General features: G+C 36.6%; 1 protein-coding gene across 1 annotated transcript in view; it reads left to right on the forward strand.

Moving 5' to 3' along the window:
- The window catches only part of CDC73 (cell division cycle 73), a gene marked incomplete at its 5' end in the record, with an annotated part of 71,132 nt that extends 57,998 nt beyond the window's left edge, over positions 1-13,134 (forward strand). Inside the window, 4 exons of the mRNA XM_010148831.1 lie at positions 4,284-4,445; positions 6,203-6,303; positions 10,165-10,306; positions 11,524-13,134. Coding sequence (XP_010147133.1) covers positions 4,284-4,445; positions 6,203-6,303; positions 10,165-10,306; positions 11,524-11,560 — 442 coding nt within the window. The remainder of the gene's footprint in view (positions 1-4,283; positions 4,446-6,202; positions 6,304-10,164; positions 10,307-11,523) is intronic.
- Between the last annotated feature and the right edge of the window lie 1,041 nt (positions 13,135-14,175).

Here is a 14,175-nt window from a genome sequence, read left to right on the forward strand (position 1 = left end):
TATCAGGCACATGAAAATGATTAGATTATATGTATTTTTATTACGATGATGCTTTTACTTATGATATGTTTCACCATATATGGCCAGGCAACTCACTGAGATTCATCCAGCTTTCATATTTAGCAAACTATCTGAAAGATTTAGGGATGATGGATCACAAAAGTCTTTGTTCTCTTGCAAAAATAAGTGTATGAAGCTTTTGATGCTGTAATCTAACAAAAATATTTAGAGGGTTGTAAAACTAAGTCTCTAGGTCCAAACCCAGTGAAATGTATATTACAGTGATCTTGGTTACTGCCCAGCCATGGAGTTGCCTTATTCTCTGCTCATGCATTTTTCAGTATGCCTGAGTTGGGGCCAGAAAGTGCTGACCTGACTGCACTGAAAGTGTTTTAAAGCTGGCAATTGATGTGAGTAGAGAGCCTAGGCATGAGCAGCTCTGGCAGTTCAGTGGATAGTATCTCTCCAGTTACCTCCCATAATTTGATCTTGTTCAGTCGCTTGCCTGTTACCTCAGGAAAGGGACCTGCTGTCTTTGTAAAGAGAGAGAGTGCACCAGTTTTTATGTGAATAATGATGCTGACAATTATGAGCAAGAAAATTGAGTGCTATTAATTTCCTTGTAGGGGTATAAAATGGATTCTAAGTAGATATATGATTTTGTTTTTACTAGGGAATATTAATCTGGAGAAGCAACAAAAAAATGTAAGCTCCTGCACAGTCGGGTTTCAGAACACGTTTCTAGTGTGTTAGATGATTAAAAAGGTGTCATGTAAAAATGTGTAGTTAAGACACGAGCTATAGGATTATGGCAAATAATTCCCAATGGAAGATGGGTTTTTGCTGTTTTCTTTAATACTCGGATTTCTTAAGCTTGTCTCTTTATGTCCTGGTAATGATGGAGTAAGCCATGATTATATTTATAATAATACAGTGATTTTTATTGATTCTCAGTTCTTGAGCACATGGCTTTCATTATACCTACTGAATCAATGGTTCCTGGAAATGCAAGAGTATATTTCATAAACTTTCTGTAAGCTGTCATTTATTCCCATATTCTGTGTTTGTACATATGTATAAGCATTTTCCTTCAGTGCTGTCTTTCACAGTTGTCTTCTCTACTGTTCCATGTGAATCTGCTCACTGTTTTCTTCAGAAAATTCAGATAAGAAGAGACTTTATGTTCTGTCCTGGAGAAATGCGTTTAAAAAACATTCAGATTTTTACAGTAAATAAAACTGAAGCTATTGTCTAGAAGATACATAACTGAGGTACAACTGAATGGTGCCTTAATGGCTGTAACAGTTTCTAGCTGAGTGTGAAATGAAGAGAAACTGTCAGTAAGCTAATGTTGAAATGAATTATTGAACACACAAACATTTAAAGCTAGAAGTAGATTTGAGAGTGCCTGTTTCACCTAAATTTGAGGGGTCTCAAATTATAGTCGTGAAATTGTTAGACTCTCTGTAGAATAGCAACGTTGCTTCTTAGTGTCCATGTTTGTCTGATTTGGCAGTGATGGCCAGGCTGTTTCCATTAAAAAAATGTGTTTCTTTCCTCAAATTTAAAAATTAAAAATGTGATCTTTTAGGTTGGTGTTCATGTGAGTATTTTATTGTCACTAATACAGGTATGGCCGGTTTTTGTTTACGTATTCTGTGTGTTTGTTCTCATTCAGTGCAGGGAATGCAATAAAGTACAAAATTTTTCTCATACTATCCACTATTTTAGGTGATCCTGGCTTTTCATATAGATCTTGCCCCCTGGGTAAAATAGAGGGGTGGAGTGCTGGTGTAATTTTAAAATTATTTAAAAACAAAACAAAACAAAAACAAACTCCATTTTTCCAGCCCAGATTTCTTAGTTCTGATGGGTGAGGAGACACTTGTGAATGGTTTTCTTAAAAGCTCAAGAAGCAGCAGCAAATCCTCACTTTAAGTTGCAAAATAGTTTCCTGTCAGTTAGTATTTGAAAAACAAAGCCTGCAACATGTTGGCGGGAAAGGCTGTTAGATATGCTCGTGATTAAAGTTGCACCTCGCTTTTCAGTTTTTAAATTAGCAACTTGACTAGAAATACTTAATTCTCATGTCACATTTGGTAGCTTTTTCCAAAGAACTCTGTTGAGCCCTTCTGTGTATAGCACACTATTTCATGTGTCTGTCAGGTGTGGTAGATAAAATGTATGTAAATATTAACTGTTTTCTAATTACTTCAATAAATGGTGAAATTACTATCTTAATGTTTTTGTTAAATAATATTCTAGGTGTCCTAAATGTACTTTTTTCCGGGGTATCCTGTATAGCTTTTTGGTCTGTATTTCCTTAGAATGGTGGTGTTGCATGTATGAGACAGATAAGCATAATTAAATTTGTAGTTTATCATTTAATCTGTAATGTTTTTTCTGTTCTTGCAGTGCTAATCAACTTCAGTGCACAATTCGTAGTCATTTGTGCTTTTTTTTAATTTTCCAGTCCAGTTGTATGCATTTGGAGACATACTTCAGAAATTGGTTGTGACATTCTGTTTTTGAAAAATGGTTAAATTATGAAGAGTGTAAGAGAGCTTAATCTTTTTGTTTTCCCATTGTATGTAAGGAGTTAGCAAAAGCTAGTATTTTCAAGTTTCTCCTCATGTTTAATTTTTCATTCCTTTTTTCTGTTTTTCCAGCTGTGGTAAGTGTGCAGTCGGCCTGTTTAAGCATATTCCAATGGGTCTTTAGTATTCAAATAGAAATAGGTTGAAGAGAAGAAATAGAGATGTTGCAAACAGCTTACCCAAAAGAGGTAGTAAACTTCTAAAAAGCACCATCTGTACTGTCATGAAAAGAAATCTTACCCGTTCTATAGACTACTGTGGTTTTAAAATGTATAATACTCCTGATAACTTTTGCAGTTAAATGAAACATAGTGTTACTTTTTATCAGAAGTTTTGGAAATTACATGTCAGTGGCAAACAGTGTTAGTGCAGCTGGCGAGTTCTGAATAGAATATTGTAAGCTCTGCTCTTTTGCTGACCTGGTAGGTGATACTGGTCACATCAGCTTCTTGTTCTGTGACATAGTTTGTTCTATAAAATGTATGATTTTTTTTCTTTCCTTCTGACAAAATCCCCTGAGATTCATCAATAAAGAGGCTTTCACTACTCTCACGTTTATGATGCTGATTTTAAGAACTGTTCCGTGTATTTTATTCTCACCATAAAGGAGAGACCTTTGAAATCAAATTGCTTTTTTTTAAGGTGGGGGACTGAAAAACAAAAGACATCTGTAATTTTTTCGTGGAGGGTCATATCGTACGCATTCATTGCCTACAAGAATGCTGCAGGGAGACTTATTACAAGGGCCTGTACTGATAGGACAAGGGGCAGTGGGTTTAAATTGAAAGAGGAAGGGTTTAGATTGGACATCAGGAAGAAATTCTTCCAGGAGAGGGTGGTGAAGCACTGAAACAGGTTGCCCAGAGAAGCTGTGGATGCCCCATCCCTGGAAGTGTCCAAGGCCAGGCTGGATGAGGCTTTGAGCAACCTGGTCTAGTGCAAGGTGTCCCTGCCCATGGCAGGGGGGTTGGAACTAGATGGTCTTTAAGGTCCCTTCCAACCCAAACCATTCTGTGATTTTTTTTTTTTTTTTTTTGGTCATATGGAGTTTATGTAAGAATTAAGTTATCTTTATTTTCCAAGCACTTAATCTATCAGAGAAGATATTTTTTAAAATAAAAAATAAACCCAGAATTGTAGTCTCATACGTCATAGTAACAAGATGAATAATTTGTAACTGAAAATCACCATAATCCAGAAAAATAAAACCTCACTGAGAAACCTATTGGAGAAAAAATTGCAGCTTTGTTGAGAAAATGTATTTCTGATGGCTCCAAGAGCAAGAGCTCTAAAATTTGCTCCAGGAAGCAATTGTTTCTTAGTGCCCAAGCTTCCCCATATTTCTCTTGATCACTAAAATGAGTGAGTGGTAGCTATTTAGCAGGTTGTGATCTGGCTCCTCATCTGTGAATATATTGGGTAGGGTCAACAAGGAGTGCCATTAATGTATAAGAGCAGGACAGCCTGTAGTTTTGAGGGGCAGAGAGCCTTTTTGTTTTTATCGTAAGGGCTTATGAAATATTATCCTTGTCTTTTTTGCTGTTCTGAATGAGTAGTGAAGGAGGCTTGGCATAACGAAAATGAGATGTTTTCAGTGACTGCTGCCAATAATGTGGAGCTGTGATAAAGTTGTTACTTTTCCTGCAAAACTGTTTTTGTCTCATAAATGTTTATTTATTCCCCAAGGTTTGTACCATCAGATGAAAAGAAGAAACAGGGCTGTCAACGAGAGAATGAAACTCTAATACAGAGAAGGAAGGACCAGATGCAGCCTGGGGGAACTACAGTCAGCGTTACTGTACCTTATCGAGTAGTAGACCAACCTCTGAAACTTATGCCACAAGACTGGTAAAATAGATTGCCCCTTTACAAAATTTCTTAATCAGGAGAATGCAGAATTTGGAGGGGACCAGTAAAACTCTACTAGATTTACTAAGAAGTTAAGATATTAATAAAAGAGTGGGTTAGATTGTTAACTGTATAGGAGTCTCTCTTCTTCAGGTTAAAATAATATGACACTCAACTTCTTAAGAAATCGCAGAATTCTACATTTTAACAATATAAGCAGCATAAGTGTTTTCATTATGTTTGCTTGAAATGTTCCAGAAATTCAAATAGGTATATGGTAAATTCAAAACATGATCTGAGAGAAAAATCTTCCTTTCTCATCTGCTTTCTGCGTGAGAGTCTACTGGGAAGATACATTTGCAGGCCTTCAGCATCTGACATTCTAAATTTTTTAGTAGTTTAAGAAAGCAAGAAAACACATCAGACAGTAAAGACTGAACTGTGGTTTCAGTATTGAATGAGATTAATTGAGTTGGATTCAGTGATGTAAGCTTGCTTCTGAAGGGAGATCCCCAGCTGGCAAAAGGGAATTGTAGATACCTTTTTCTTTTAAGAAAGAACTGGAAACAGATTATCTTTTCTGTAGCCCATTCTTTGATCCTATTAAAACATATTTCTCTTGAGCAGGAACATTCTGGAGAAACATCTCTTTGTTATTTGCTATAATGAATTAGGCAACAGTTTTGCTGCCTCCTCACAGGTGTGCACGTTAGACAAGCACAACAACATTTTGTGTGGTTTTGTAACTTCCAAAGTAGATTTTAAGGAATAACTTTGAAAAGGTCCTGTTCCTAAATTAGTTTTCTCTGTATTGAGAACTTGAACTAATCATAAATCCGTGGTTTTGAAATTCAAAATATAAAATAACACTTTAAATGTTTAATAGTCAAATTAAATTAGGAACCTTATAAAACGGTTCCTAAAGTGCTTCTGACCAAAGACATGAAGTGGGGTGGTGTTTTTATCTACTTTTTATCCAAGGGAGGATCAGATACTAGTATTTAGAAATTAACATGTTGCCACTGTTTGTGTTTTTTTTTTTTTTTCCTGTTAGCCATTACGAAATCTGCAACACCGTTTTAAATGGCAAAGCTTTAGTCTTTTAGCCCAAAAGTTCACCTTGATTATTCTTTTCCATTTGGGATTTTGTAGGCTTTATGATTAATTAAATTTAGGGATTAAATTAAGAAGGTGATTATTTGTTGTAGTAGGTAGGAACCATGGTTAGATGATGTAAATGTTCAAGAATAAGACAAACCGTATGTGAGAGGACATTTGTTCTCAAAGATTTTTTTAAATTTTATTAATGTATAAATTTCATCTTAATCACAAGTTTATTTTCATAGACCACAGGTAATGATTACATGCCCTTACAAAAACTGATGCACTTTGCAACCAGAGGCAGAAATATAGCAGCTGTCTCTTCTAATAAATTTTAGAATATAAGTTAACAGTGTTCTAAAATGTTGGAGCACTTTTTAAAGCAAAGTAATGATGACCAGAAATAAACACTCTTTGACTTATAAATGTAACATGAGCTGCAGTCTGCAAAGGGATGGAGCTAAAAGTCCAGAAAAATCTCTTGAAATTTCTTTTGCTGAAGAGAGACAAAGCAGTTGTGCTGGAGGTGTGATTAAATGTGCAGTCCTGTTGTTACTAAAATAAGAAACTATTCTAAGGTATATTGCCTGTTTAAGAAAACATGCAGTTTAAATGTTCAAAGCCGTCAGCCTGTCTGTCTCTTTCTGTGTTTGTAGGGATCGTGTGGTGGCAGTATTTGTACAGGGTCCTGCCTGGCAGTTCAAAGGCTGGCCTTGGCTCTTGCCTGATGGATCACCCGTTGATATATTTGCAAAAAGTAAGGGAATTTTTTTGTTTCATTTTAAGTGTTTTGGGCATTGTTATTTTGGTTTTGTGGTGGTTTTTTCTTTTTTGTGGGGTGTTTATGCTTATGGCAAAGTACTGTCAAGTACTGCCGAAGTGTGGTTGGACTCCAGTGGTTGAAAAGGCGGGTGTTTAGGTCTTCACACAGCTGGCAAATATTAACGTGCCCTCTGCAGTTCTTCTGTTCTGACCTGTGCAATGTCATGAAAATCTTCTCAGAGCTGTCATCTGTACAAGAGTTTCAGAAATAGCTGGGGTATAAATTTACTTTCCAAGCTTCTAAAAAAAGATGAAAAGACAGTGTGTGTTGTAACACTTCATAGATAACAGGTTTACAGCCTGTGTTCAGAGTTCATTACTACTTTGGACAGAGGACTTACGACCTAGTATTTCACTAAGAAAGCTTTACAAATATGATCTGGTGTTTGACAAAAAATTGAAAGTTTTAGTCAGATAGTAAGATACAAATACTTCTAAGTTGTGAGCTGGACCTGAATATGTTTTTTGAGTTATCACACTTATGTGCAGTATGCTTTGAGACACGCTGCAATTTTTTTGCACAGTTCACCCTTCTGACTGTAAGGTGTTGTCATGGTTTAGCTTTATCTGACAGTTAAGTACCAGGCAGTTGCATGCTCACTTACCAATGCCCCCCACAGTGAGGAAGGGTTGGAGGAGAAAAAAAAACAAGGGAAACTTGTAAAAGTTGAGATAAGAACTATTTAATTATATAAATGAAGCTTACAGTGATACTAACAGTACTACTGCTAATAAGTAATTAAAACAATAGAAAATAGAACATATGATACAGTATCTTACCACTCGTGGACAGACACAACCAGCTTCCAAACAGCAAACAAAATCCAAGTGGAGAGAAAAAAAAACCCACCCCCATCCACCATCCCTGCCCACCGGGAGTAGGGAGAAGGAAGACTACAACCAGCCTAACAAAAGAAGCTGCTTCTCTGCTGAGCACACCAAGAACCTAACAAACGAGGCTATGGGCAAAGCGATTTGCTAGCTCCAAAAGCCTAAAAATAAATCCCCACCCCCAGGGCCACTTTCGAGCCTTCCAAACTGTGCATGCACCCAGCCTGACCGCTGAGCCTGACTCCTCAGGAATGAAACAAGGTCCCTCAGCCACTGTGAGCCGGCCAGCTCTGTGTAGGAGAGCAGCTGGTTCCTGCCTGAAACCAGCAGAGGTGTGCGATATCTAAAGAAACCGTCAGCTTCCATTCCCTGTTGCTTCAGTGTGAAGCTGCCTTAGAACATAGATCTTGTTACAGTGTCCAGTGGTTTCAGAGCTACAGATTCACAAAAACCCAAACCAATGCATACACATGAAAGCAAAAAACATCCTGCCCCCAGCCAACCACCCAACAAAAAAAACCAACCACACATCCTGAAAACCTGAGTTCCGTCTGTCATCTCCCAGTCGCTGTGATGAGGAAGCAAGTTTGATCAGGTCTTGGGTATGCACATATTTGGTATGTGAAGTGGAAGCCAGAAAGAGCATGCTAGTTTGACTGGGGGAGAACGGGATGGGATGGCACAAATAGTTAGATGGAAGGGTGTGAACAAGAAAATAGAATGGGTTGCTTAGGAGGCAATTGAGAATGAACAGAGAGATAGTGAAAGAGCTTGAAATTCAACATAAAAGAAAAAATACATCACAGGAGAGAGTACAAAAGAGACTAATGAAAGACAGAAAACTTCTTCAGAATGAAGATACAGAGAAAATTGTTCGGCTTTTCACAGTTTCTGAGACATGCTTTTAAACAACTTTTAAAGATCTAGCTAATAGTTGCATGCTGGTTCCCATTAATTTTGCTGTTGACATATATAGAGAAATGTGTAGCGGGCCATAGGAATTGTTACAAAGTGCTTTGGCACTTTTGAAGTCTTTGCTATGCCCAAACATCAAGATCATAGCCTGCATAGCATAGTCTGAAGGTCTGCAAATTCTTACATTTTTTAAGTGAAAGATGGATATCTGTTCTTACTTGACTTATAAAGATATACTGAAATGGGCCTTCTTTAATTTTAGAAATGCATTCTGTTGTTTCAGAGTGAGGGATTTTTGACAATATTTTCCTTATAAGAGTGTTAGGGCTTTTCCCAATGATTTTACTTACTCCTCAGAATCACAACAGTGTAAATAGAGAGAGCACAGGCAACGTCAGCCTGGTTGTATGTGTTTACCTCTTCTTGAAGCTACTGCTTTGCTCTTATTTGTAGTCTTCAGTAGTTGTCATAGATGTGGTTTCTGGGATCTGCGGCAGATTATTGTTTCATATGGGTCCGTAGCAATTAACAAACATGCAAAGCTTATCGCTGTCACTTTTGAAAACAAGCAGGTAGCTTACCATAAAAAAACTCCTCATAAAAGTTGTAGTGGACCACAGCCTGTCAAAATGGGTTTATTTGCTTGATTGCTATGTCACACAGTATTTTGTTATTTGGGTCCCTAATACTGTTCTTCATTTTCTTTATACGTGGTCTGAGTGTTTAATGTTCACGTAGCAAACAAGCTTATTTTTGCACCTGTGAGTGAATGTTTCAGATGAAATTTTGAGTGATGTCCCTTCAGTGAACAAATATTTAATTTTAAATACCATTTTAAAGGTCTTACTGCTAGAGCACATTAGTGTGCTTTAACACTGAGTTGTTTCAGCTTCAGAAGTGGATTGTCTTCTGCTCAATATTGTTTAAACTTAATGCAGAGGCTCTGTCAGGTGTTGATTAAGTTTTCTCTAAACACATAGCCCTGGTAGACCTTTATTTGCTTTCTCTGGAGTTATTTTAAAACAGACAACATTGTATAGCAAAGATATTGTGTATGTATTCTTAGTTTTCATTCACAAAGCTTAGAAATACATTTAACAGTCGTATAAGCCAGATGATCACTTCTTTGCTTTGGTAATTGGAAAAAAAGCTTATTTCAGATACCAATCTTCTAGAAAGCTCATAGATATATAATTTAATATGTTGACCTGGATCTGGGAAAGGGGACTTTATTTATTTATGTGTGTGTTTATTTATCTTGGCCATTTGCCTAAATTGTAGGTAGATTTTGTGGAAATAAAAATGAAGAGTGTGAAAGATAAGGCCATGGCTTTAAAAATAACTACTTTCCATAAGCCTTGTCAAATGCTTCTGCTTTACTTCTCCAATAATACCCAAAATAGAAAATATATCAAATTAGCTACCAAACAGGAATTGCACAAGTTTGAAATACTATGCACTAATTATGTGAAAACTATGATTTGCCTAAGGAAATCAAGAAGAATCTCAAGAATTTTTTAACACTCACTATATTAATGCTTGCATATGACGTAATTCACATGTGAGAGTACTTCCTACGTGCAAAATAACTGTTCATATTTTACCATTTTTAAGTGTGTACTAGGTCAGGGGAAATTGGCAGTTAGTAAATTTCTTGGAATGCTTCATGTAGCATTTGGGGATTACATTGGCATTCTGCTCTCACTCTTCTCTACAGACTTCCAGGAAATGGCCAGTCTTCCTTCTCAGTGGTCTCAGAAACATTTTTGGGCCTGTTTTTTTTTTTTTTAAATTCTTAGGCAGTTCATAGATTTTCAGAAAGAACATCCTTGTTTCCCAAAGAAAATATGCTTAAATTGGCAGTGAGTTTCTGCTTTTCCGGAATCTGTGCATCTAAAAATAGGGGCTGACCCTTCACTTAAACCTGTAATGGCATGAGAGCCAGACCCTGTTCTGAAAAAAGAGGGGTGGGGTGGCAATTCTCTTTGACTAATACTTAAACACCAGAGTCAACGTGTTTGTACACAAAATTTTTTCCTGTTTCCTGTAGTTAAAGCTTTTCATCTCAAATATGATGAAGTACGTCTGGATCCAAACGTCCAGAAATGGGATGTAACAGTGTTAGAACTAAGCTACCACAAAAGACACTTGGATAGGCCAGTATTTCTACGCTTCTGGGAAACTTTGGACAGGTACGTTTCCTGTTGAAAATCCTTTATGCTTATGCTTTTCTGATGGTCGGTGGGAATGAAAAGTTACGGCAACAAGGGAATTGTAGACAACTTAGAAATGTGAAAAATGTTTAGGTTGAAAATACTTCTTGTTTAGTTTTTTCCCTGATGATACAGTTAAATATATACCACTGTGTTTTATTATAAACTATAAATAATCTCCACAGTGTAATATGCATGCATTTAAAGGAAAGGTAGTTACTATTAAGCATTGTACCATGACCCCCCACTTCCCTTTAGGCAGAAGGAAGGGAATGGAGAACAGGCTAGGGAGTGCAGAGTTTTGTTTTCTTCCCCAAGCCCTCCCCTTGGGCTTAGGAGCTCCCTTTTTTCTCTCCACCTCACTAAATGGTAGTCTAGAAGAGGTGAGAAACTATTTTAAGATAAAGAGCTACAAAGCATTATCATATCCTGATGCCCTTGAGTCCACAGCACTGGGTAGAAGACAGAGGAGGTCAGCAAACATGTGGCACATAATGAATTCTGGACCAGTGTTTCTTCTGTATTTGGGGGCTTTCCAAGTGCTTACACCTTCGTGACAAGTGAGGAATAGAGGAGCACCGCTAGCTCTGTGAAGAGCAGCGCTGCTTCTGATTCTGCTGGTTCAAAACCCGCTCAGAACAGGACGTTCATTGCAATATCTTTTTCATGTTGTAGAGAAAAAACTTTCTTAGCGTGAAGCATTTGAAGAAATCTTGAGGGAAGGGAGAAGCCCATACATTTTGTGAGGGTTTAATCTTTACATGTTGATTGCACAGCAAACTGCTTGAATGATTAAGTGAATTTCAAAAAGAAAAATCCTATGGGAATTTAAAAAATAATTCCAAGCATCAAACTTTCTGTGGCTTCCTGTTTAAAGTGTCAGCTAAAATATGTGTCTGAATTCCTGGAATGAGCTAGAGTTATCTTTAACAACAGTCTTCCAATGTTAGAAGTCATGTGATGCCTTGGAAAATATGAATTTTCTTCAAAGCAAAGGTTTTAGCTTACTGTTTTTTACTGGACAAATACTATGCATAATACAGAGCTATATGGCATATAAGCATTGCATCTCTCTGGCAACTTGCAAAGTCTCTAAGAATTTGGTTTTAACAAAGTCTGTGCATATTTTTTCTGAGAGTAAAATTTCAGTAAATGCCAAAAGAGTAGTGATGATGTTTTCTGTTAATTTTTTTCAGGTATATGGTAAAGCACAAATCTCACTTGAGATTCTGAGTCCTTCAGCTGCCATTTATTTCCTGAAGCATGGATTGAGAAAAATGAAAGAGGCTCCACTTTGGAGACCAGAGCTCACACTATATGATATGCCAAGAACTTTACAAATGAAGAAGGGTCACAGTTTAAACTTTTTATAAAATCTTGTTTGGATGCTTCATGCTATAGCAGGTTGATACCTGTTGTTATTCAGAAGCAAAGGGGTTTTGCTTAAAACTATTTTTTTAATGTTGTTAGCCTTCTAGTCTGCAATCCAAATTGTATATTTTGATAGCAGCAGTTTCTTCTCTGTTTTGTTAAATTAGCTACATTTTTAAATAATGTGTTTTGTTCCTTATTAGTAAATAGATTGATCTTCACTGCAGGTTACAAATGTGTGTGTGCACATGTGCGCACGTGTGTGTGTATGTATGTGTGTGTCTATGCATATAATGTATAAAAAAATTCTAGACACACTTAAGCACGCACACGTAGAAGTTACAAGGATTTCTAAACCACTTAGCTTCTGAGCTTAGTTTTGGTTTTCTTTGCATATTGTTTCACTTACTGAAAATATTTTGTCGTGAATGATACTACATTTTAGTCAATAGACTTGCAAACTGAGCAAAGTGAAAATTGTTTTGGATAAATGAAAATGTCAACCTGTATATGTATATTCTGTCAGTCTTTGTTGAAAAAGGGAAGATGAAAAATCTGGAAACACTTTTTTGGATTTGTAATGTCCCAGTTTACTAAATCTTTAAGCTTTATTATAGGAATACCTACAAGTCGTGTTATCTTTAAATTGCCATTCTCCTCACAGGTCTCTTTATTTAAACTGAAAGTGTGCATGTGTACATTCCCATCTATCAAAATTCCTTTACGTATGGATCTAAATGTTACCTAGATTAAACAATGAATGGAGAAGGAGAGAGTTTGGTTTTTTTTTTTTCCTGAAACAGCCACCACAAAGAATGAATAATTTCACCTTCTTTGCATCTATACTTCTAATACCATCTCTAAATTTAATCTCTCGGACAAAAGTAGTCCAGACTACGTCTGCAGGATGTGTGATTTTCAGAGATGGGTAGCTGATACGGCCTCCTAACAGTCCTGCGTTGGAACAGTAAATGAGCCTACTCCAGTTACCAAAGAAAAGATTTGCTTGTTCTGCAGTATGTGTATAACTGAGGCCAGAAGAACCTGCTATTTGTACGGATTATTGGTATCTCTTTATGTATTTAATAACATTAAGTTGATGATGCATACCAGTGGGTATAGAGAGTGACCAATTACTGTAATATCTGCATGAATTTTTTTCTGGGATAGAAAATAGATGTTTTTATTCCTGTTCTTGAAATTCCAAGCCATGGGATTTTTTTAATATACTTCACATTTAAGATTTGATGAAAGTAAAATGTTCTACCTATTCTTCTTTAGTTTTGCTTTTTATTTGATGTTACCTTCATTTTTAATAAAACCAGAAGGCACATCACCTTTAGAGGTTTTGAAAACTATGTCTTAAGTTTGAGGACCATGAGGTCTGACTTTCAATTGCTTCCATCTCTGCTATATTGAGACTATTATTTTTAAGTGGTCGTAGTGGAAGTGTGTTTAAAAAACAAAAACAAAACCCCCACAAACAAACAAACAAACACCCCACCACAACACCATCAAACAGAAAAACCCAGTGACTCCAAGATGAGATTGAGACTGGATTTTTGACTGGATTCTAAGTGACTGAGAAGAGCAGGCATTTCAGAACCACTAGAAGTTCTGTTTGTGTGGGAGGTTGGCCAGTACCAAACACTTAAGTTTATTAGCAACATATCCGTCATACATGATTGAGCTAAATCATTCAATACTTTCTTTTAACCTGTACTATAATTAGAAAAGCTATAAGGGCTGTCAACACAGCAGTCACTACCACGAGGAAGTGGTTTGATTTAGGCTTCATTACTGTGCTAAATAGTGGGATATAACATATGGTTTTTTAACTCAGAAACATTTCCAATTAGAAATGTGGGTTTGGGGGTGGTTTCTTTGGGGGGGAGGTTCCCCAGACTTACTCGGTACTTCATGGCCCACACAGTTTTAAAGAGACGAGGGGCAGCAAACTTAAAAAGCAAATTCAGAAGAAGTGTGTGCTCCATGTGCACTATGATACACAGAGTAGATAGTGGTCTTAAAATAGTCCAATTATCTTTTCTCTGTTCTGTATTTCACTTGTGTTTTAAGCTCATGTGTAATGCCAGGGCCAATACTGTATACAGGAGATGGCTTTATTTAGATGTAAATTTATGTATATATTGGGAGTAACTCTTGAAACTAGTAAAGTTACATGGTTGTGAAACTGGCAGAAGAGCAAAATCCGTGAAATCTTTGACTGAACTGTTCCATTTTTTTATGGATGGAGCATAAACCTTTAACTTCTTTGAATTTTGTACTTGCAAGCAATTTATGACACAAGCTGTAAAATATGTATTTGTGAAGGAGTTGGCACCTGATCGTGCATATTTTTGTCAGTCATAAATAGAGTGATGTTTATAAAATGAGCCATTTTGCAATCAGATTCCTGCTAACATTACTTGAAATTTAATTAGGTTGTCAGAATAGCATTACTGCTGCCTTTGTAA

Source organism: Eurypyga helias, unplaced genomic scaffold (assembly GCF_000690775.1).
Source record: "Eurypyga helias isolate BGI_N326 unplaced genomic scaffold, ASM69077v1 scaffold1423, whole genome shotgun sequence".
In the NCBI taxonomy this organism is placed as follows: Eukaryota; Metazoa; Chordata; class Aves; order Eurypygiformes; family Eurypygidae; genus Eurypyga; species Eurypyga helias.